The 24,201-nt window shown below is 48.2% G+C and overlaps 1 protein-coding gene across 2 annotated transcripts in view; it reads right to left on the minus strand.

Moving 5' to 3' along the window:
- Positions 1-24,201, minus strand: part of mpp7a (MAGUK p55 scaffold protein 7a) — a 58,399-nt gene that overhangs the window by 14,872 nt on the left and 19,326 nt on the right. For both annotated transcript variants that reach the window (XM_079291681.1, XM_079291682.1), the window contains exons 2-11: positions 20,753-20,924; positions 16,705-16,823; positions 12,824-12,901; positions 12,191-12,271; positions 9,431-9,562; positions 6,952-7,033; positions 6,401-6,486; positions 5,670-5,744; positions 4,845-5,041; positions 4,213-4,277 (exon numbers count right to left, since the gene is read on the minus strand). In XM_079291681.1, the coding sequence (XP_079147807.1) occupies positions 4,213-4,277; positions 4,845-5,041; positions 5,670-5,744; positions 6,401-6,486; positions 6,952-7,033; positions 9,431-9,562; positions 12,191-12,271; positions 12,824-12,901; positions 16,705-16,823; positions 20,753-20,789 (952 nt within the window). In that variant the 5' untranslated portion in view covers positions 20,790-20,924. The remainder of the gene's footprint in view (positions 1-4,212; positions 4,278-4,844; positions 5,042-5,669; positions 5,745-6,400; positions 6,487-6,951; positions 7,034-9,430; positions 9,563-12,190; positions 12,272-12,823; positions 12,902-16,704; positions 16,824-20,752; positions 20,925-24,201) is intronic.

The raw sequence follows: 24,201 nt of genomic DNA on the forward strand, positions 1-24,201 counted from the left end.
GTTAAACCTCGTTCTGGGCTGCTGGAGTCAAGAAATGCTGCTAACCCGCTAGAGCGCTGGATGTTGTTTGGGTACCGAGGAGGAAGAGGAGAGGCTGAGGTCATTGACCTCACGGAGGAGGCAGGGTGACAGTAAGGGCAAGCCTGAAGGGGACAGAGAGGAGTGGAAAAAACGGACTGGTGTTTGGCATGGTTCGGCCTTGGGAAGTGACCCTGATTGAGCTTGGCAGACATGGCTCAAACTACGTATTTATAAACTCGCGTGTGCACTGGATATCCTGCGAAATCTGGAGTCTGAACGTTGTGTGCAAAGGAGAGTTCACCTCTCGACCTCAACCTCTGAATACAGACCGAATGGGACGCAGAGAGGGAGACGGAGAGAGACAGAGGGAGATGTAAAGAGACAGAAACGAAAGAAAAAACGGCAGACGGGCAGACAGAGGATTTGTGTACGAGCCAGCCGGTACGGCCTGTGGTCCTGCAGCGGGACGATACCTTGTGATTTGTCGGGAAAAACGACAGCGGTAATAAAATCATGATGGGGAGCATTTTCTGTACAAGACGCAGAATTGGAAGCAGCTCTCTGGAAAGGGCTGCAGAACCAAAGCGGCCCACGGTAATTGTCATTAACTCTGACCGGGACCACATCAACGATGCCGGCGCCGGAGCCGGACCTCCAGGACAAAGCGTGCAAAAAACAAAAACAAACCCATCCAGAGCTGTTCTCGAAGACGTCTGCAAGCCCACAGCGGAGGCAGAACAGGGTAACTACTATATTCTGCAAACCCTCGACGAGATCTGCCATTGGACTCACGCCGTCAGCAAGAGGGCAAAAATAGCACACCGTAGGCTTCTGCACCGCTACAGGACTACTCCTCGTGTTTTTCACATGCGAGTCCAAGTTGAATGAGTTAGAGGGAACACGTCAAGTACATTATGAAAAGCAGATAACTATTTGTCAGGGTTGATAATGTGGCACACGCTATGAAGGCTGGACTATGAAGGAGGGGCTAAGGGGATTAATGTAAATCTAACACAATCCTGGCCCACTGTCCAAACTGCTCATTCATCGAAGGGACAGCTGCATCAGGAGGGAGCGGAGGGCAGAAGGAAGAGAAAGGAGGCAACGTCTCTCACCTAGCTGGAATCCGCTACTATAGTCAGCGTCCTCTGGTGATGAGAAGGGAAAGAAAGAAGCCAGAAGAGAGGCACAACATCATGTTAAAGAGAATAGTCAGACATGAGAGCAACAGGCACCTACCCCTTGAACCACGAAGACACACACACACACGAGAACACACACACAGGTACACACAGTCAACGAGACAGACATCTGACGAGATGTTTGCTGTTATTTATGGAGAAGCGTCAGTTAATTAAGTCCTCTTTGTGCAGAGTGATAGCCAGTGATGTAGTGTTGAATAAGAAGAGAGGTTGACTACATTCTAAACTAGTGATTCTCAAAGTGGGGTCCAGAGGTCTGTCAAAGGAGGTTCAGATTCATTGATTTAAAGTATAACTCGGATAAATAATGAAACTTTTTCCCCACCGGTTTTCACAGAAATCCTGGCAAAACTTTTCTTGACCCGTTCTTAAACCAAACACGAAATGTAAAACAGTCTAAATCAAACGTTTTTTTGTCACTCCACTTCTCAGGTCTACCGCAAAAAAAAAAAACATTAAAAAAAAAGAAGTTTTTCTTTATTCTTCCTCATAAACATAAAGATAATACAATGAATTTACCGAAACTAAACTTGTGGATAAACCCTATTAATGAAAATAATAATGAGCCTAAACTGGATTTAAGGTTTACAATCCACTAATCCGCTGGCTATTGCTTTGGATGTTTTCTTTTTTGACGTTTATGAATCATTTTGTATTATTAGTGCGTTCCGCAGGCGCAAGGTGACTGGAGGTGTCCGTGTGAAGGAACGATTCTCTCCTGTCCGCTCTAATGAAAATGACAAGTCAGCTGGTGAAAGATGAGTCTTTGTACAAGGCAAGAGCCAATAAAGTGTGAACTCTCCGCTGTGTTTGAGGGAAGAAGTTGACCGTCTGATGCGCCCCTTTAAGAGCGATTAGCTTTGACATGAGGACACGGGCCAAATGAAAACAAGGATGGAGAGCAGAGGTGAGAGGTGGACCTCTGGTTACGCACAGACATTATGAAGGTGAACCAATCACACAAATGGTTTTACTGTTTGCGTTTCGCAACGCTATTAGTCAGCAACGTCCTATTGAATGGGAGACAGGTAGTACCTTCGATCTCCTCGACTGTGAGAGCAATGGAAGCAAGGAATGGAAGTGAGTCACGGTTAGAGCAATTGCTGGATTACACAGAATAAGTTGAGGGAACGGGGATGAGAGAATAAGGAAGAAGAAGAGGACACCTACCAAACTCTACAGCCACATCGTCTTAGAAAAGCAAAACAAAAGACAAACAAACGACAAAGAGAAGAGTCAACATCCTAATGTCTCGTGTCAAATACTGGAATTTGAGCCACAGTGACAGTAAGCTAGTTTGTCTCGCTGTTATAAACTAAACTAGTACGCAACACTGTGACAAATTCGTATTGAAATAACTCCGAATTATATTTCATTGTGTAATGTTGCTACATTAATTTAACCAGAAAATACCAGCTCACGGTGCACTTACTAGCTTTCAACTGATTTCAAACTGCAACTCATGGTCTTCATCAGTGGGTCAAGTATGCTCAGCTGTCATGACATGGACAAAGTGTGTAAACTCCGGATCCCCAAAGTTTTATCCAGGTTACGTGATAACAACCGAGTGTACTCCATCCACTGATGAAGACCAAGAGATGCAGCTGAAAGCTAAATAAAAAAAAGCTAGTAACTGGACCTTATGTTCAGATGTTTTTGAGCGAACTCGAATATCAAACTATAAAGGCCTTTACACATTGGGGGTGTGACGTATACTATAAACAACACGAAAATGCGAAATATTCCGCATTAAAACTATCCATACTGGCAGCGATGTGAATTTTCGACAAGTGCAACATTCCAATTGACGGCGTGTAAAGGCCTTTAGACTGGACTTGTACCTTCTACCAAACAACATTTCTCGTTACTATTTAGCTACAAGGCATTGACATCCATTGTTACCTAGTGAGACACAGTCTGTGGGATACGTCTGCGGTGCAGCCACTGTGACTACACAGAAAGAAACATATTTACATTCAAAAGGGTTTAAGGTAGCATTTGAAATCACTCCAGCTGTTTAAGAGTGCCATCCAAAACAGTTATAAAACGGCTTTAATGGTAGCCGACGCAGGACCAGTGTGTGTGTGTGTGTTTGGTTTAGGATGCCGTGAACATTTGGAGGCACTTATAAATGCTTCCTCCCCTTCCCGTGTTCCCATTTTTGGCCAAACAAGGTTAAATCAAAACATACATAACACCAGCGACCACAGCATGGGGGCTCGCCTTACGCTCAGGGAGCTGCTACGTCACCGCACGGAGCTAACGAGCAGCCAAAACAGCAGTCAGGAGCGATCACCGCGAAGGTCGCTCCGCGCTAGAGGACGTCGGGGGCCCCCGGGAGCCGTGATTGTTTCTGAAGTGCGGAGCCAAATGTGTCTCGCCTTTATCTGACATCTTGTTTCACATGTTAGTGTTCACGGTAATGTTCCCCACTGATGTTGCCCTCCACCCCGCCGTAATGTGACAGTTTAAGTCGAACCAGTGGCCGAAGCCCACTTCGAGTAGGATGAGAGGTAATTGTAGAGGGAGACTTGAAAGAGGGGAAACAACAAGGACAATATGAGAATGATAAAGGTATCGGAAAAAAAAAACGTCAACGTGCTGCCCTGACTGAACTCGGGGAGGCTTTTCATCTGGTGCCTATCTGCCTCCGCCCCCTTTTTTTCTTCTTCGCATTAAAAAGCCGACCGCGTCAACACGTGGAGATCAGGCAAGAAGGTGGACAGAGCGGAGAGAGAGAGTCTGGTGGGAGAGTGAACCATGGAGCAGACAGGAAGGCAAATCCAGACACAACACTTACTCTGATGACAGGCGTGAAGCAGCGCAACGGCGCCGGCCGGCTTTGGCGGCGGCCTCGGAATGGGGGGATGAGTCCTGAGTGACACCCCTAGCTTCCACCGCTTGTTTGTGCATCTAACCCTCCTAAACCCGCCCACCTGTCGCAGCCTGTTGTCCTGTGCTGGGCCTATCACGGAGAGTGCATGCTTACATGATCGAAGGCTAGAGGTCCTCTGCAGCGGGAGGGTCGCAACAGGTCGCCGCAGTGCAAATCTCCTGAAAGAAAAGAGAGAGGATGGTGAAGAAAGAGGAAAAAAATAAAACCAGTTTTCATGACCGCCTGGGGGACAATAAACACTTCCTGCTGCGCTTCGATATCCACCAGCTTCACGCGGTCAGCTGGTGAAAGGAAAGAAGGATTGAAGAGAGGCAGGATAAACGCACTATTGACGAAACTGTGGGGTGAAATGTTTGCGTATGTTCTCTCTCTTATTTTGCTCTCCTCTCTCTCTCTCTCGTTCTTTTTCACCCCCCCCTACTTTCCTCTGATGCTCGCCGACGTTGCCAGAAAATTGCCCCAGGCCTCCCGAGCTAGTGCGTCGCACATCAAGTGCGGCCGTCCGAGCTCGCACACTGATGTGCCATTTTTCCCATCCGCTTGCCATCTAATGTGGATCCGTACCAGCGCTATCATTCGCTGTCATTACTCATTTCGGGGGCCAGGCATTGTGCGGAAATCCAGACCGTTTCTTTGGCAGCGTGGAGCGAGAGAAAGAGAAAAGAGGGTGAAAGTTGTGACAGCAAAGCAAAGAAGAGGCAACGGTAGCTGGGGTCGTCTCTTACCTCTCCTGGAACTGCTTGGATGGGATTAGGCCGGCGCGGGGATTGGCCTCCCCCTCGTGTTTGGCCTGCCACCAGGTCGCATCGTCCTGGCTCATGATCTGAATGACGGAGCCCCTCTTGAAGGCCAGTCCGGCCTCCTTGCATGGGATGGCTTTGTCCTCTTTAGGGTCGTAGTCAAAGAGCGCCTTCATGAACACCTGGACATAGAGCAGGAAACAAAGAGCTGGATTGAGGGCACAACAGGAAAAAGCAAGGCTTCACTGTAAACGACCTTTTCCCTTCCACTGCGTGGAGGGTGAGCGCTAAGGGGGGAAGCCACCGCGGCAAACACTGAAGGTGCTTCACCAGCGCTCGGGGCGATTATTCCAGAAAGGTCATTGCAATCAGAAGTTGAAACCTGCAACCTCGGGCCAAGTTGGTCCCGCTGTGTGGTTCCGTCAACACGCAGGCCGGACTAAGCCCCGTCACCATCTTCCAAGTGTGGCGAGACTCAACCTCTCCTGAGTCAGAGGCTCCAGTTTGAATGGCTTTGTTCCACCCGCTGACACAATCTAATATCAGTACTCTTTCCACATTAAGGGAACAGGGGGAAAATAAGTTGTTTTCTTTCTTTAAGGGAGTTGGTCTCATTTGCTTTGGCAGCGGGGGTGGACACAACTCATCAACACAAAGGAGGTTGGACACTACGGTGGAAAAATCTCCAACACAATGTTCTGCATCCACCGAAAATAAAGCATCATGATGGAGCAGAGAAGCTCTCCCTGTTCTTTAAAGTAGACAAGTGTAACCCAATCAACATAATGATTGCGCCAGGAGGAGACCTACCTTTGGCTCCTTGGTCGGCTCCTCCTCCTTGGCCCCAGGGATCACTTTGAAGGTAATGGCTCCTTGCGACTGGGCCTGAGTAATTTGGAGAGACAAGATAGATACACCGGCTTAGGTACAAATGGTGGGGGGGGGGGGGGTGGAAACACCAGTCATCTGTCCAGCACCTAATCCAATGAAAGTCAGATATGTCAAAGCACTGTTTATATTTTTCAACAATGGAAGAGTTATTAGGATTGGATGACTGCTTGGCCGGAATATAGTGAGTGTGTGAATGTGTGTGTGTGGGGGGGGGAGTGTTGAAAGCTTTCATCAGCTCCGGAGGCCTTTGTGTCTGCGAACGCCTCCAGAGTTTAAGAGACTCTCTTTCCTCTCCAGTTGCCCTCCCCCCCTCCCCTGCCGTGGTTGAGGCCCACGGCGGAGCGTATTTGAGGCCTGCGGCGGAGCCCGCTCGGAGGAAACTACCAAGCATCAATCTCATCCAGAGGGAACCGTGTGGCTCGATGCATGTGGTCTAAAGGCTTGTAGAGAAAGGCTTTGGTTTTTCAGCGCTACGACGGGAGGCATGTGGTCCTGGGTGAGTTAGAAGGAGGTATGTTTGCAATCACAAACAAGGAATGTTATTTTCGCCAAGGGACTGGAGATGAAAAACATGGAGAAACTCTTGGCCAGCACACACACACACGGGGCCGAATGCAGTCACACACACACACAAACGTAGGATTGCTTACCAGAATACGAATGATCTCCTCTGGTTTCTTGTCGTCCACAGGGATTCCATTGACCTCCTTCAGCTCATCCCCGACGTGAATCAGCCCTGTCACACACAAGCATCCACAATCATTTATTCTAATGTCCTAATATAAGTGAGCTACTGTGTAGAAGTCCGGCGCTCACAAAGAGCCCGGGGGATGTGTACAGTACACCAGATTACTGTTTATCTTCGCGGTGGCATTTGAGATTGGGAAAGAATCAAAGCTTTATTGTCCGCACATGTGGAAATTTGCCTTTGGCGTCGCTGTGGCAGAGCGGAATAACAGACTGGACACAATGAACAGAAAACGAAACAGAAAACATGTGGACAGCAAGCAGAGCGCCGCAGTGTTCTCGTCATTAACGGGCATATTTACAAAGAGGAAAAGGACAAGTTGCGGGACGGAGCTGGCGTGAGGATAACTCCCGATCACGTGCCTGCTTTGTTACACGCTGGGTGTAATCCCGTTTGTGACGTACATATGCAGATCCACGTACAAATGTGGAGACAAAAATGCATAGAACTGACCGCTTCTGTCGGCTGCTCCTCCTCTCATGATGCGGGCCACGACGATGGCCCCCGTGTGATCGTCACGCCTGATCGTCGCTCCCTGCAAAGCCATCACAGAGAATAACATGAAACTTGGATGAACTGCATCGGTTTTCCACTCTGCTGAGAGCTGCATTGTTCAAATGTCACATGATCAGAGCCCAAAATGAGGTATCTGGCTGAAATTCAAGGATGTCAAGTACATACAAGATGCACATTGTTACCAAAATGGCTGATTTATGCTTACTTTTCTAGAGAGAAAAAAATGGATTTCCTCTTTTAAGTGACCAATCTATGGTGTCTTATTTACAGGGATGCACTCTTTCCAGGTGTGTTTGTATAGGTGAAAGCAGTTTCTTCAGTTGACACACTTCCCAATTGATTAAAAATAATGTGGATCTAAGACCAAAGGAGCTTCTGGTTTGTGCCACTTCGCTCGATGCCATTAGCACGTCATCTTGGTTGTTTTCACGACCTGTTCACACCTAATGGTTTTCCTTCTAGATAATGGTTTCCTCAAGGACTTCTTCGGGTGTGGAGATTGGGAAGGACACCGGGATAAGACAGCGGGGAGCTGCGGACCTAATAGAATAATGGGGCTAATTAAAGAAACCCGAGAGGTTGCAGTCGGAGAGAAATCGGTGGAGCGGGTCAGTGCGAGGGGAAGGCACTGTCAGACCCCGAGGTCAGGGTCACATACAACCTCTCAGTGTGACTTAAAGCAGCTGTATGTGATGCAATGACCCCCAGACAGACAGAGGCCTTTGGTGTGTGGCTGAAAGAATAGAGCGCTGCAGGGAAAGAGACGGAAAGGGTGAGATGGGGAGTCTGCAGGAACTCTCGCAGGAGTATTCAGACATGTGGTCATTAACTTTCTCTCTCCGCTTTTGCTTTCTGACTCTCCTTCTTTGGAGCTGGCCGATGGCCAGTGGTGTGATGGATGTTTTTATTGTGTCCCCTGGGGTCCCTGGTGGCAGTCTAAAGGCTAACTACACAGCGCGCGCGTGCGAGCGAGTGAGAGAACCTTGGACTCAGAGTGTGTCAGGACAACAGGCTGTCTGCATAAACTCTGCCTATCTATGGAATCTGCTCACACATGGTGGGTAGATGTAAGTCGTGTTTTGACACATATGGCTTGAATCACACGCTGAAACCCCGATGCCATTTAGAAACACCACTTTTAAGACTTTTACTGCTAGTGGCAGTGGTGATTATAGAGCAGCACATTTGGCGCGCAAACATGAACGGATGGGGTCGCGAACCCAGATCTCTTGGGGAAAGCAAGGAGACCATTTCGTCCCCATTGAAACCATCGCGTTTTATGTGTTTTCACAGCAGAAACTAAACTAACTTTGGGCGTCAGTGGACAAATTTGCCCATTCTCATTTTCCTTTCACACCTCACTGATTCTCCGCAAGGAGCTATTTGGAGCAGACGTTGTTTTCGATGCGATTCTCATCTGACCCACTACCCTTCAACGTGATGGGAATTCACGGGCAGGCCAAGTCAGCAGCGAGGGAGTTATGAAGGGAGGGGGAGCCTCTCTCTTCATCTGGCCAGCATCTTTTACGAGTTCTTACATACTTCCTCAAACGCCACAGCGCTGCTCAGAAAGAGTTAAATCATGCGATATTGGCGCAGTCGGTCATGGTGAGAAAATCCTTTGAGCCTCACGGTCACATATAAAGATTAATACGACGCTGTAAAGAATTAGCAGAAGAAAATCTATATTATTGTTGCGAAGAGGGAGAAAAAGAAAAAAGAACTGACAGCCGTTGCACGACACACACACAGGTCAAAGGGCGGAGTGAGAGCGAGAATGCGGGCCAAGATGCCGCCACCGTAGAAGAGGCCCCCCGAGACAGACGGGTGGTTGTTGACGTCCGGGACGCCATCTGAAGAGCCTGGACGTGAGATGCGTGTTACAATGAGAGACCAGGATAGAAAAAAAGGAAGCCGTTCGCAGACACCAAGCCTAGACGGGCTGAAAATACCCGCGGCCAGGAGCTGGGCAATTGTGGTCGGTTTTGGTGCGCTAACAACTTCAAGGTTGTGGGTTAGATTCCCACAGACAAGTGTCTCGGAAAAAAAACATCTACGGTACTGGCTTGACTTGTGGTGCGATTGCTGCTTTGGGTGTTCAGAAAGTCGGGGATTAGTAAACAAAGCATAGATCACAGGATTTTCCCAGCATTAAGATGTTGAACACAAATAGCAAAGAACCTGATGATGCAGTTATGCTGGAGACATTCATCGGGGGAACACGACGCAACCAAAACGTCTCTGGAATGTCGCGGCCCACGGTCGGGGCCTTGACACCCAGGACACTGGGGGCGCACCATTTTCTACGACCCGTTAGCTTCCCAAAACCATCTTTCAAAGCTGTGGGAGCTGCTGGAAACCGCCATGTACGATTCCAACCACATAATTTCTCAAGACCACTGCCAACGCTACTCACGAGAGGTTCCTTGTTTTTCACCAGTCTTATGATCTTCACGGAATCCTCGTCGTCGTCGATGTCATCAGGCAGCGGAGGTAGTTCGGGGTCGTAACTCTTCTGGGCGATAGTGTCGTGGACCGACAGGAGGCTCTGGAGGAAGGAGAGGGATAGAGGGGTGGATGGGCGGGAAAAATCAAGAGGCAAGGGTCATCAGTCAAGACGAAAAAAGGCCTTGGCTTTATCTCGGTCTAATTAGCCAAATAAAGTGTAGCAATACACGCTATTAAGGGTTCAATCGATGGTTTCTTTCTTTGAGCAGGACAGAGAACACGCAGGGAGGACGGTTATGGATCGGGGTGTCTCCCTCAAGCGCTGGGTGATGGATTCGAACGCGTTCAGAGCCAGAGGTTGTAGCTACATGCGTTAATGGTCATTAGGCCCACACTCTCCCTCCATACGTCTCTCTGATTAAAGGCAACCAGGGAACGCGAGTGAAGGGGTGTGTGTGTTGGGGGGGGGGGGGGGGGGCGAGGAAGAGCGTGGAGGAGAAAGAGAGAGGGGAGAGTTTTTAAAGAGCCTGATTTATATCCCCGCCCTAGGAATGGATCATTTCAGCCATAATTAAGAGTGATACAGTTACTATCGCACAGAGACGCCATTCAGAGGCAGCGGCCATCTGCTTGTGTTTTACACCCACGGCCCTGTGATTTACACCGGGGCTGGCTGGTACGGTATCAAGTGCCCTGGAGGGCAGATGGAGACAGAACGAGATCTTTCAATACTTTATTCCCGAAGCACACATGCAGCCTATAAGAGTTTGAGACGCAATGTCAGACAAACTGCCAAGAAGCCTCCGACACGTCAGCATGTTGCAGTCGAAGCCCTAACCCTCCGAACAGAGGTGCTGAAACTGATCTATTGTTGACCGAGCGTTCCAGCGAGCAGCGTTTGAGGCCCGGAAAAGTTGAGCGGTAGAGAGACTGTTTGGGAACGCATACAGATGTCAATCGCTCAACTTGATGGGTATGGGCGCTGTCGATCTAAACCGGACACACTGAAGCTTGGGGATCCGTGGATTGTGGCTCCAGCTTTCGTTGGTGTTTTGACGGACAGATTATCATTCTGTTCACGTCCGGTTTTCAATAATCTCACAGCAATGTGATGCTTGAAACAAAGCGATACTTAAGTTCTTATTAGAATTAGTCAACAGATCTGAAAACATCAGAATCCATCACATTTAGAGGAGATGGGACACTAACGAACCATTCTTAAAGGGACAGGTCACCCCAAAATCAAAAACCCATATTTCTCCTCTTACCTTTATCTATCAATCTAGATCGGTTTGCCGTGAGTTTCCTACTTTTAAAGCTATTGTCCGTAGAGACGTCTGTCTTCTCTCCAATATAATGGGACTAGTTGGCAAAAAATACATTTGACAAACTCAAAAGCAATGTCTCTTTCCAGAAATCCTGACCCAGTTATTCAAGATAATCCACAGACACGCTTTCCGCAGATTCATGCAGGAACTATTTTCTTTCTGCTGAACTACGCCAACTGTGACGTTAGCGAGCTCAGTGGCGCTAGGTGAGCTAGCAGTGCCGGTCAGCTAAAAACTATAAACACAAGTTTTAAGTAGATGCACACTTCTCTCTCTCAGAGGAAAATAAATGTATTTTTAACGATTTAAACCATCATGATATTGGCCGATGTGTAGCTTGGCCCAAAGTCCCGTCTGCTGCCTTCACCTCGGCGGATGAAGTTGCAGAGCGTTTAAGATCGATGACTTCTTCGCTTTGATGGATTGACCCCGGCCACTCCAAATACCTCCGCTGTAAGCGCAATCGGAATAATAAAAAAACCGCACAGATCTCTCACAGAGCCACGCTTGCGTGGCGCTCATTTGCCGCCGCATTTCACCTCGGGGGTTGACAGAGACGAAAGAGACCCCGACGTCCCTAACGTAGCAAAGTAGGAGAGCCGGCTGTGATGGATTGGGACGTTTGTCTTCGGGACAGTTGCTGCGTGAGCGTGTGTTTGGAGTGCGTGTGTCCACCATGGTGTGTCTACGTGGGATGGTGTGCGTGCATTGCTGGTGAAGTGGTCATGAACTCGTTGTCATGCCTTGCCGGTCAGTCTCTCTATATGCGTATAACTGTATTGTTTTCATTTTGAGAGATTAATCATGACATCACTAGCGCAGACGTTCAAAAACCCACATGTGAGACTGATCCTTTTGGGAACCCTCTCGTCTTTTCACAACCCTTGACACTGAGAGGTATTGAATATGTGAATGTACTGTAAGTGTGTGTGTGTGTGTGTTGGGAGAGGACTTCATACTGAGCTGTTGTTTCTGGCAGAGCCCAAATAAGCATGACGACAGCGCATTAAAGAAAGGAGTCCCGTCCAGCTCTCCCTCCATCCCCGCCGTCTGGCTCAGACACCTGCGGGAGCCCGACGGACGGCCAAAGTCACGCATTTAAAAATAAGAATGTGTAAATCCGTTTTTGCAGCAGTCTGTGACTGGATAAAGAGACCGGCGGGGCCCGGCAGCCGTGAAGACGAGACAAGGGCCGGATCGAAGCGCTAAACTATTTTGAGTGCACAAACGAGTGACACGCGCCGTTTGTGTGACGACATCGGTGAGAATATGAGCCAAAGATTGTGTAGTTTTTAGACAATACTGTGCTCCTCCACAAAAGAGGGCTTGTGCTTTCTTAACATTCGCTGAATGCTGAAATGAATAAAGGCTGTAATGAACTGACCGGGAGCCAAACTCACCTTCACGTGGGGGGAGGCCAGTAGTTTGAGAAGCTCTTTGATTTCCCCGTTGGCGGATTTCCCCTCCAGCTCCTCGGACAGCTACAGGGGAAAAGACACAACATTTACAATATGATATATCAGGGAAGGCAATTAAACACGCTGATGGGAAGCTAAATAATCCCATTATCTTGTGTTCAAAAAGTGATGACCAGCAGAGATAATTATAATGGAAACTACTATTACCAGTAGTTCCCAACCTGTGGTCCGGGCCCCCCCCAATGGGGACCAAAGAACAGAGTTTGTCTCATCTGAGGTTGTCAAAATGATATGCATGTATAATTATATTAATAATAATACACTTACTGGATCATTTATACAAAAGTCTGTGTATAAACTTCTTTAAAAAGATACATTTGACTTGCACGCAGTCCAAAATATGATTTTGAAACCCGGTATTTGGGCACCCTGAAATTTCAACCGAATTCAACACCTAAAGATGTTTTTTCTTCTAGAATGATGTTCATCCCTCCAGTAGAGTCCCAGAGACCAAGACTTTGTGTTGGTTTTCCCCCCTTTTATTTGTCACCCATCAGTATGTGCAACCAAATAAATGGAAGCCTTCCTTCAAAAAAAACAAAAACAAGAACTTACTTCATGGGCCAGACCTGCAGCGTTCTCCAGGATGGGGACTGGTTTGCTCTCTTCGTAGAGCTTCAGCTGTTCATGGATCTGAAAGGACAGATTGTGTTCATCAGTAAGAGAGAGAGAGGAAGGAGGTCAATGTCTGGCTGCAGAGGCCACGGCGAGGCCTCTCTGAGTAAACACACCATGTGAGCAAAGTGTGCACACAGAACCCCATGTGCACCGCAACAAGCACACATGTACGGAAAACATGCACAGCCTCCATCCCCACCATGTCGGACTCTCGCAGTACATCAAAACGGGGGGCGAATCGCGGCAAAAGCGGATCTTTCCCACAGGACTGAGCGCGACAGAGTTCTTCTAAGTATCGCCGCTCGCTCAGCCACTGTACAAAACACTCCAGTTTTCCACCGTGCATTTGATACGCCCCAGTGGCCTGGTAGGGATTCCAAATCATTTCAACAGCCCGGCTAAATTGGCTAAACATTTCCTTATCAGCCTCAATGTGGCGACTGCACAATGTTGAGAGACAAAACTGCATCTCTGGAGACCAGGCTAAAATGGAAAGTAGGCCCAGCTCTCGTGTTTGCTCATTTACACGCAGAGAAACACTTCATCACTCCAGAAACTGACAAGTGGAGCAGAGGGTGGAATCAATCCAGGGTTTTTTTGCGCTTTAAGAGCAGCCGTGTAGGAATGTGTTGACAGCCTACAGGCTGCTGTCTGGTCTCATCAGAGAACGACAGACAGGGACGACTCGTCTCTCCTCGGCCCTGGCGTGGTGGAGGGGAGCTCGGCCACGGGTCTGACTGATAGCTGGGCCCTGGAGCCTCCAGCTGGATGTCCCACAAAGCATTCCAGCACGATGGTGGAACAGAAGGCCCTCCGGCCTGGGGAGAGAGTGACAGAGAAGCCCCCGGGCCAACGTGGTGTGTGAAGAGCCAAATCGTTTCCCACAGGACTGAGCTCAACAGAGTTCTTCTAAGTATCGCCGCTCGCTCAGCCACTGTACAAACACTCCACCGTGCATTTGATACGCACGTCCCGTAGCTCGATACCAGAGAGTAGGCAGATCGGCGGTGTGAGTCCCGTGGCTCGACACCGGAGGGCTGGTAGCTTGCCGGCGTGTGTAGTCCGTAACCACCAAGGAGGGCAGAGCGGCGGTGTGTAGTCCGTTTAACACAAGGAGGGCAGAAGATGCCACGGGGTTGACGCGGGTGAAAGACGGTACGACCTGACAACCCCAGACTGCAGGACCAGAGTTTATATAGTGTCAGGGGAATCGTAAGTGGGACCTGAGTCTGGTGTGTCAGGCTGCAGGAGGTGATTAGCTGAAGTAGCTGCAGCTGTGTGGCCATGGGAGGTGTCTGGTCTGACAGGGATCCTGACAGAATATTTACATTTATTAGCTATGATCAGCGAATTTTGACTTTTTGCGATTAATTCAATTATTGATAAATATTCTATTAATTGATCAACCGTTGTAGCTTTAAGTTCTGATCCGCAAAAAGTGTGTCGATAAGTTAATTAGAATCTTTGTCTGTCATCTGTCTTTGATATCCACCAGAGTCCATGATGTCATCTACAACATAACACGTATGTCAGCGTTCCAACAGCACTTTTAGGACTTTCTGGTGAGAAAAATGTGACATAACTACGTGTTAAATGTCTTCGAATAAGCACGGCCCCCCCTCTGCCCGTCAGAACTGCAGCCCAACTGTTGGCCTTAAACCTAAGTCTTTCTCAGCTCGACTTATCCACACAGATAAATCACGACCCGTTAGGACTGCGTCTCGGCCAACAGAGTGGCCACGTTTCAAGGTCAGCTTAGAGGTTCAAATCCCTGCGCAAAGCCGAACATTACTCGGCTATAAAACACGGTGCATTCGGCACGTCGCGTCGGTAATCTGCTGAAGGCCCAAAGGGAGACGCATGGCCGCTCGGCTCGGCTGTAGAGCTGTGGCTTGAGGACCCCAGACGGGATGTGAAGTTAGACAAACGGCTTTGGAGAGAGCACGCTGTAAATGGCCCGCTGAGACGCGGGAACTTGCACGAGAGTAGCGAAGGCTTAGTAAGGCTTTGTGCATAGCGCGTTCTCTGTCCCCTTTGGTGAGGCAGCAGTGCTCCTGGCAAACGGGAGAAGTGGCCTGGCCTTAAACTATTTTAAACACACAGTGAGAGACAGTGTGCTACAGCCAAGGAGGGCGTCGCTCAAAGTACGACACCTCGGAGACCTCTCAACAATCCTTTGCAATTCAGTAAGACTAACTGTATTGATGTTCTCTTCGTGATCAAAGTGCAAGCCTTGCGAACGCTAATCCAGACACACTACAGCAAGCAATGTCTGGCGCAGAAAGAGGGAGAGAGCGTGCAAGTGAGTGAAAGCTTGATAGATGGAGAGGTGGGCTGATGGAGGGGGAAAGAGAGGTCTGGAGATCACAGGGCTGGATAGTGTTTCTGCTTCGGAGTCCTGAGCTCGAGGCCTCTGGTTAATGTCCACTGCCCGGAAAAACTTCAGACCCGGACCGGTTGGGGTTGACGATCTTTCTCCCGCTCCTGTTTCTGTACCTACCCACCGGAGCGGATCCGGTATCAGGCCTGCGTTAATCCACCAGGGTCCGATCACTCGGTCTGATCCAGAACACCTTGTCAAGGCACCGTGGCCTGGTAGACCAGACCCAGTTCGGGAGACGGGAAGGGGGGGCATCACAGACAGACGTGCAGGGTTGCAACTAGAATAGCTGTGAAATGACTGTGTTTACTCGAGGAAGCGGAAAAAGAAAAGTTGGCTTTTTCTTCTGTTACAGTCGGTCAGTTTACAAAGTGCTGGCTTTGGACCCGGCGTGATGGCATCGGGTCCTGGACATTGTGCTGTGGTCCGTGAACAAGCCAGGATATGCCCATCATTATCCATGTTCAAGAGGCCGTATTCTTTGGCTATCCATAACAATCCCAGGGTGGAGTCCACCTGCTTTCTCTCCCACAACAAGCGGAGACGTATCGTGAGGCCACATACGTTGCGTCAGTAGCGCAGTGTCTGAGAGGCATCAGTTACGGAGGGGACAGCGTGTGTTTGGGGGATGGCTGTTTCAGGTATATATAATTTTATGTATTTCATGTGCTGGGTAAATTCAGTATAAATAAGGAATATGTAATGGTGTATTTGTGTTATTTTAGAGCTTCCTGAGCAGTGCACCCAATGGTAGCTGGGGGAGTTAGAAGAACTGGGAGGGTAGGCCGTCGGAATGACAATAAACTTAGCAATGTACGAATGAGACCGCACGGAAGGGAGGCTGAATGAAGCGGGATCGTGCTTTTTATGGGAATAGCAGAGGTATCAGGGGGTGGGGTGGGGTGGGGGGGGGGGGGGGGGGGGTTCGTGGGAGACAGAGTTTGGATTCTGTCCCGTAGCGGTGGGTAATGTAGACCGAGACGCAGATTTATGGAGATTCCACATCCAGTGATGAAATAGATATTGTCTGTCTGAACTGAGACATGCAACTTCTTAGATTTCTTCTTTTTTTTTAATATATATTTATTACAGAACTTATTATTAAAACAGTGAGACAAATGACATCCACTTTTCTGAAGCCACCTAAATGTTTCTTTTCTATGCCTCCCGGTTGGAGTGTCATCTCTGGCCGTATGCAGGAGCCTTTGTTTCAAAGTTATCAGATCCTGTGGTGAGATTGCAAGCTAAATGTGATTATTCATGACTATTAAACTGTTACACTGTAACCTTAATATCACAACATTTTAGAAAAGCATGCTGGTTAAAGGATTTGCCAGAACGTGATTTTCTACGGTGCTGGTAACGTAAAGTATCAAAATCTGAAGAACATCACAACACACCACTCTAAAAGAAAGGAGGTGTCCTGTTCTTGTTTTACCTTGACCAGCGAGTGGAGGCTTCTCTCCCCAAACATGTCCTGGAGGAAGGTGTTGTCCTCGGGGCGGCTGACATGGGGCTGCAGCTGGGAGGGCAGAGCCGCCAGCAGCTCATACAGACCTGTGGAAGGAGGGGGGATGGGGAAACATCAAGAGTCAGCATGGCAGTGGGAGGAATTACTGCATGCATTCACAGTCACACACAAAAAACAACAACACATGCATAGAAACAGATGTGCATACATCTGTAGTTTGATAATACACAGCAGAGCATAACTGCTGTACGTGTGCAGGAATATATAATATACATAATATAATACATAATACATAGTCAAGACAACGTATGCATTTGTAAACATGCAAATGAACGGCTGTACTGGTATAGGCTCACACACGTAATTTTCATCTATGGATCTTTTTTATTTTGTCTGTCCAACACACACACAAAAAAAAATATGCACCTGAAAGTGCTACAACCTACAAAATACCAAAAAAAGGCTGTTACCATCCCACTTTTGATCGTCACTGCAGTCCTGTCCCCAATCAGAAACAACCCCCCCCCCAAAAAAAAAAACCCACTAGAAATTCCACTTTTTGATCAGTTGAAAAGTTCAATATCAGCCTTCCTTTTATTGAACTATAAACAGATGGCACACATGGCTTCCCAGCCACGCATCCTTCAAGCCTGCAAACAATCAGTCTCTGGAGTAACGAGCACGTGGGTTTGCTAAACAGACGTTTTGGAAGAAGTAGTAAGGATGAACTCTGTGTGGCTGATGTCAGTATTTTTTTACATTTCAAGATGAAATATCCTTTCGTTTTTCACACTCAAAATGATGCTCACAAGGACGGTGGACGTTTGCATTTAACCCGGCCGTAGCATGAGCGATGCTTCAGAACGACATACGCAGAAATCTGCAAGGCCCGCTGAGGTTGTACTAACCAAGCTTGTAAAAAAATGAAAAGATGACTATTTCAAATTCAGTTTACAGAGAACCAGACTGTGGAGCTGATGGTTTCAAGATTAAGCCGAGGGGAGGAGGTGAAGCGCAAAACCAGCGTGTGAGCGGGGTCCCTTCCAAACACAACAGAGTCCTGGAGCATAACCGATGGAGAGTAGTAGCAGATAAGTGTTTGTTGCTCTGCTCTGGTCTTCAGGGTGGCTGTGATCCACTAAACCAGGGGTCAGACCCATACAGAGTGCAGTCAAGCTGAGTTGTTTGCATCAAAGACCCCCTTTATAAATGCACCATTAAAAGCTCCCCCCCCTCCGTCCTCCAGATTCAAACTCATCAAAACACAACCACGAAAAACCCTTTGAAAACGCTACTTATGTGAGGAAACTCCAAACGCATTCGCCCCGGCAGAGCCATCGAAACGTCAAAACAAACTGGAGCGGCTTGGCTACCTCTCCGAGAGTGTCTTTCATCAGAGGACGAGAGTGGAAGAGAGGAAGGATGGAGGAGGAAAAAGAAAAAAGAAGAAGAAATAAAAAAGGATCCACAGACGCAACCGGAGTAATTCGTAGCCTGAGAAATGATGGATTGAAAACAACGGTTGACGCCGTTGGCTGGACGAATGACTGGCTGACTGAACTGGCGGGGCGCTCTGACTGGGTTAGAGCAAGTGTGTTCTGGCAGCGCCGACCGCTTGGCTCATGTCATGTCATGTGCTGCTGCTGGGCAGTCAGATGGATGGAGTGTCATGTGCCACTCTCAACCCTCTGCTTTCCATTTGGGAGGTTTTTCAGGGGAGATCGTTGAGCATCAAGAGGATATTCCCTCCCTGTTCCCAAGGAGGATGTCATCCTGCCCCGACGAAAACGGAAAGAATTCTTCGTATTCAAACAAATAAAAGTCATCGTTTCTCACTCTCAGTCGCACTCACTTGGTTTCTTTCTTTTACATCTGCTTCCTTTGCCTGTGTTTCTTGTCAGCCGGCAGTCGAGTTAGCGGCACTATTGGGCAGACCAGTCAGTCAAAGCCAGCTGATTTTAGGCGACGACTAAATCAGTAATCCACCAATGTGTGTCTCGTTCACCGAGCACGGCTGGCCACAGCTTTATGTGTCGGATTTAGTTCATAACATCATTTTCATGCATGTTCCTGAGAGTTTAGTTCATCAAAATGTATGTTAACCTGACCCGTGTAAGAAGGCGTCATTTGAAACTTTTTGGAAAAGGGAGGGCACTTTTAAAAAAATCCGTGACAGGCGATTGTATGAACCATGTGTCAATCAAACTCTTGCCAGTCGGGATAAGAGAGAAAACATCTCTTCCATTGAGAGAAGCCTTCAGTCGTTCTTTGCTCTTCTTTCAGTGAAGAAATGCTCTCCAGATCCGACATAACTGATGCTGCAATCTAATACAGCATCTAAACTAACCTCTTCAGGGGCCGCCATTGTCGTTTAGAACGAACGGCCGCCTCTCCATCTCGTCCGACACGCACCGAAGACACCGGCGTGGCTGCAAGTTGCTCCTCACGGGACGCCAATTGGTCCGTGACGCTGTGGTTCGGACACAAACGCATTTCTTGAAGACTGACCAGATGGAATTCGGCCCGATACGTGACCCGCAACTTTAGGGTGATCTCGAGACATTTTGAGAATCCAGCTGCCGTGAAAGGTGAACGAAGGCTTTCTTAGAAAAGTCATGACTCCAAATTACACATTATCCCGACTGATGCTGGAGTTTTGAGGCTGGCACTAATAAAGATATTTAAGAGTTAAAAAAAAAAAAGAAAATCTGAGTTTTTTTCTTTCACATGGCATAAAGAAACACTGTTGATGAGGACAACCTTGTCTGACTGTCTCATCCTCAGGACCTAAGCCAGAAACTCGTAAAAAGGCCATCACTGATTAAGACAGCAGGATGTATTTCCAAAGATATATGGCCCATTGGCATTGTTTCGGGAGAAGCTTTTCAGGATAATGGCGGTACTGGAGCCAGCATCAAATTCCAAGCCGTACCACAATCTCACGAGACACAGTGGTTGTATGACGCCACACAGGAATATATATAGAATATACTAAAAAGGTAAATACACTAATTCAAAGGAATTACATGCTAGTTTGAATTTGTTTAAACTGCGTTTAAACCTAGCTGTTCGTTCTGAGTTCTCCGGCTTTAAATCACCGATAGGATACAAATTGGCAATTTCTCAAAATAGTAGACAATAGCAACCTGGCAATCCACACTGTCGAGCCCTGGGTAGGTAGAAGGTTTCGGTATAAATGCAGCAAAACACACACACACCCACACAATGTAAAAAAGAAAAAGAAATCTCGAAACGTAACCTTGCTGCTAATGGAGCTCAGTGGGGAGATAAATGGTGTGCAGCAGACAGAGGAGTGGGCTGGGTTTGACTGTCTGAAGATCCAAGAGTGGGAGCTGAAATAAACCGAGATGAGCCGAGCCAAACTGAGCGGAGGCGTAACAGTTATCTGTCCCCGACTGAGCCCGCAACAGAGCTCCATCACGGCTGAACAGGAGGAGAAACGACTAAACAGCAGCTGTCTGGAGGAGAGACCTGGAGAGCAGCTGCATTGCTTTTTTGTAGTGGGGGTGAGGGGGGGGGGGGGGGGTGTTCAGGTTAATCCGAGCACAGCTTTGACTTATGGCCTCTGCGGAGCGGGCTGCCCATTATCAGCCCTGTGAGGTGCTCGCACCATTAAAAGCTAACTGTCCGTCTCTTCTTGGCCGCCTTATTAGAATGTGAACTGATGTGCGTTTGTGTATCAGATCCTGAGAACAGCGTCCTAAAGCGTGAGGCGGGGAGCGAAATTAAGTGCAAGTGGACTTTTAGAACGGCCCCTCCGGTCGACAAAAAGCAGCTTTAAGACAAGTTCAGAGCAAATCATCTCTAATTTGAAGTTACATTTAAGTGGCTCTTAAATATAAATGTATTAACTTAATGTAAGACTGGGAATCGCACTTGGTGCTTTTTTTTCTGTGATGGTGGACATAAGAAATGTTAATAAAAACAGTGCGTTGTGCAGACAGTCTTGCGTTTGAGATTGTGTTCGTGGCCCGATGGGGTCTCTGTACAGTACCTGGCTCGTGGCCGGCTCCGGTGGTCAGGGCAGGCATGGCTCCTGCCGGCTGCTTCCCGGTTCCCCTCGGGCTGTGGAAAGTGGCAGCGGGGCGTCAGGGTGGTGTGGGCTCCTCGGGCAGCTCTCCCCAGGGACCGGCTGAATGTGAGCGCGGGCTTTAAGCCATGGAGCCCTGCGAGAGAACAGCATTTTAGAGAGGGCCCGACGGCCGCATGCACGTGTTTGTCAGTCACCGACGGAAACTGTGTTCTGTGTTGTGGGATAGGAATACCTGCCATACTAGCACACATATGCATTTGTGTGCAGGCGAGCCAGCGATTGACAGCAGATGACTCACTCAACGGTGTGTGTTGACAGTACATTCACAGTTGACTCTGGGTGTTTACAACACAACACTTTTTCCCTAAGTTGCTGAACATCCTGCTTTGCACACGAGCGTACCCAGATTGGCAGAGAGAGTGAGGTGGGATGTTGTGTTTGTGCTGTAGCCTGTGGAGAGCTAGTCTATGACCGGGAGCAGATTGTTGAGAATGTTAGAGAACGTTAACGGTGTTGACAGGTTGTTTTGGCACAGGCCCACAGTAGCCTGTGTACTCTCCGCTAATAAAGGGCCACAAGTAAGATAACGTCTCGTAGCTTTCTTTACCAAGGGAAAATACAGTAGTAACAAAAGTCATGACCAAAACAATCTCGATTATGACTTTTGCCGCAATAGAGTAGTCCTTCTCCCAGATGTACACTATGCTTATCACAGCCTCTTCCCCTAGAAACCTCAACAGGGCCCAGCTAAGTCTTATCTGAAACGGAGACGATGGAAAACAATTAGGTCTGCGCCTTTCGGTTCTTTACAACACGCGGCTTAATGGTCCGTTATACGTCAGCTCCCATGTGCTGTGGCTCAGTCAAGCTCAGTCTACCCAGACTGTACAGCCTCGGGGTGCCGTTAGTTGTTCACTTCCCCGGAAGAAAAATGCTCAAAATAAACACACAGCAGCGAGATAAGCCACATCCTGCGTCCACCATGTTGATAAGAGTTGAACACCGGCTCTGGGTAGACACCGAGTCACAGTGGGGCTATACGGCTGAACCGCTTGGCTGCAGATGGGGACCGCCAAGACACCTGCGCCCTCCCGGCTCATTGGGACGTTCAAAATGTGGTGCATTCATCAAACGGCACCCACCGAGAGGAGATCTGGGACTCAGAACCCTCGCTTACGCTGTCACGCCAGCGTCAATTTGGAGGCCAGATTTGTCAGTCGTTTGCATGAGCACAAAGCTGGCGAAATCGGAGGTCGGTTCTGTTCTTTGTATACTTCAGTGAAAGAGGTTAAGGCGACCAGCAGAGAAGGGCAACGGCGCCTCGAGCAGTGACCACAAAACCTCTCCAGCAGGCCGGTTTGAACAGGGGAACCGAAGCTAACAGCCACTGCGCTCGCGCCAAGAGAACTGACCCATGCTAAATCAGTTCAGTGTTTCGCAGAGCACGGTTTTGTCATAAGGCTTCGTGATTGGAATGACAGACTTGAGGAAAAGACAAGGGACATGAATTCTCTTTAGGGATGCCGCGCTGTAACATCAGTCTTTGGTTCCATCCACAAAAAAAAGGAGGGGGGAAATGAACACATATTCCCCAATCTGACAAGGGATCCATCTTTCCATTTGAGGGAGCTTTCAGAGGGCCAGGAAGCATGTCTCAGAGCCGGGAACACCTTGGACTTTTTAAGAGGGCCCAAAAGGATCATAAGAAACATTCCCCGCTGTCAGAATGCTCTAACCGTGTCTGTTCAGATCACACAATATCAGATGGTCACGGGGGGAGCAAAGGGACACCATGTGGACGCTTAATTGCAGCCTCTTGTGCTGTGAAGTCTGACATCTTCAAATGGTTCTGCCACCATCTAGTGGGAAAGTACACCACTGCAGGGAGTAAACCCAGCTGAGACGGGACCTGAAGCACCTCTCCCCCCCAACAAAAGACCTGCATGTATGGATGCCAGGACACGCCGTCTGTGTCTGCTTAGTCGTGTTCCGAGTGTGAAACTAGAGGTCAAATCAGTGTTTACAGAGAAAATAGCCCGGGGTGATAGATGGATGGGTGGAAGGATGGAAACAGGGAGGTGTGGAAGACTGTTATTCTTCCTCTCTATTCAAAAACAAGCCTGTCCGTCCAGCTGGGAGGTCGAGGGCCGGAGCCGCCCGACTCTCAGCTGGATGTTGATGAAGTTAGTGACGGGAATAACAGAGTCAGGAGGTGAAATGACTGAAGACCTGTCATTTCTGAAGGGCCTTTAAACAAAAGGAAAATATGCTTTGAGTAGAGAACTTTCTATCAGTTTTACTGTTCTGCCTTTTGCTTCTTCCCTTCCTCATGAGGGCGGACTGGACCGTAGAAGGATCACCGTTCAGAGCACGTTGCCAGAAGACGACAAGATCCCGAGGGGAGGGCAGGAAGTGCTACAACAGGACGTGGCAAGAGGTCAACTCTGCCATTCAGCGCCGCCGAAAGCTCCCCGGGGTGCTACTCTGAGTGTTGGCTTTTTCTGTCCTGGATTGTCCCGCAATCAAGTGACAGGAAGGCCAGCTACCGGCCCGGGTTTTTTTACTGGGCCACCGTGAACGACACCGATCCTCTTCAGCGCATGACAGACGCCGATCCAACGGCACTGCTGTCACACCCGCTCTGGTTACGGCTCGAAGGGCCGGTTCGCTCCAGAGCGACCCACCGGCTTTACAACGTCTGGGGATCCGCTCCGATCCGCCGAGTTTATCCGTCCTTGCTGAGACGACAGATGATCCATTTGGCAGTCGGCGTGACACCTGTTCAGGTTACCAATTCTGTACCGTGTGTTGCAACATTGTGAGGCTTTGGTTCTCCACTTATATTAAGTCTTTCGTAAAATGAAGGAGATCAGGTGTTATTGTCCAATGTGCTGTTGCTTTTTAGTTTTCATGAATCTCTCCAACATCTAACCCCAATCAGAAGTCAAGTTCTGTTGGGGGCTTTTTTTTTGCCAATTGAAGCCAAAGTAAGCAGCCACACTAGAACTGTGCCGAAACAATACAGCAAGATTTTGATATAAATGAGAGATTATCCGATCAAAGAATAAGCAAAGAAAAATTACAAAACTGACGAGGTATTCCATTAATTTTGGTACTGATGGAATAAACCATGGACTAGGACTGGGCAATAATTCAATATGACTATTTCCTTTAATTGGAATCATATCGGGATGAAATCATATAGAGAGATTGTGAAACACAATTCGACGTCTAAATTGATAAATTTGCGCGCATTCTAAATCAATTTTTTCAGAAAATCTGATTATTTTCCACTATTGTTCTTAATTAAGTGAGAAAATATGATTCATCTGTCAAGTATTCATTTCACACAAGACTATCCCAAACCACGTGGCTGTTTCATACTGACTAATTACCAGAAACGGTGATGC

This window comes from Melanostigma gelatinosum (genome assembly GCF_949748355.1).
Source record: "Melanostigma gelatinosum genome assembly, chromosome: 20".
NCBI lineage: Eukaryota > Metazoa > Chordata > Actinopteri > Perciformes > Zoarcidae > Melanostigma > Melanostigma gelatinosum.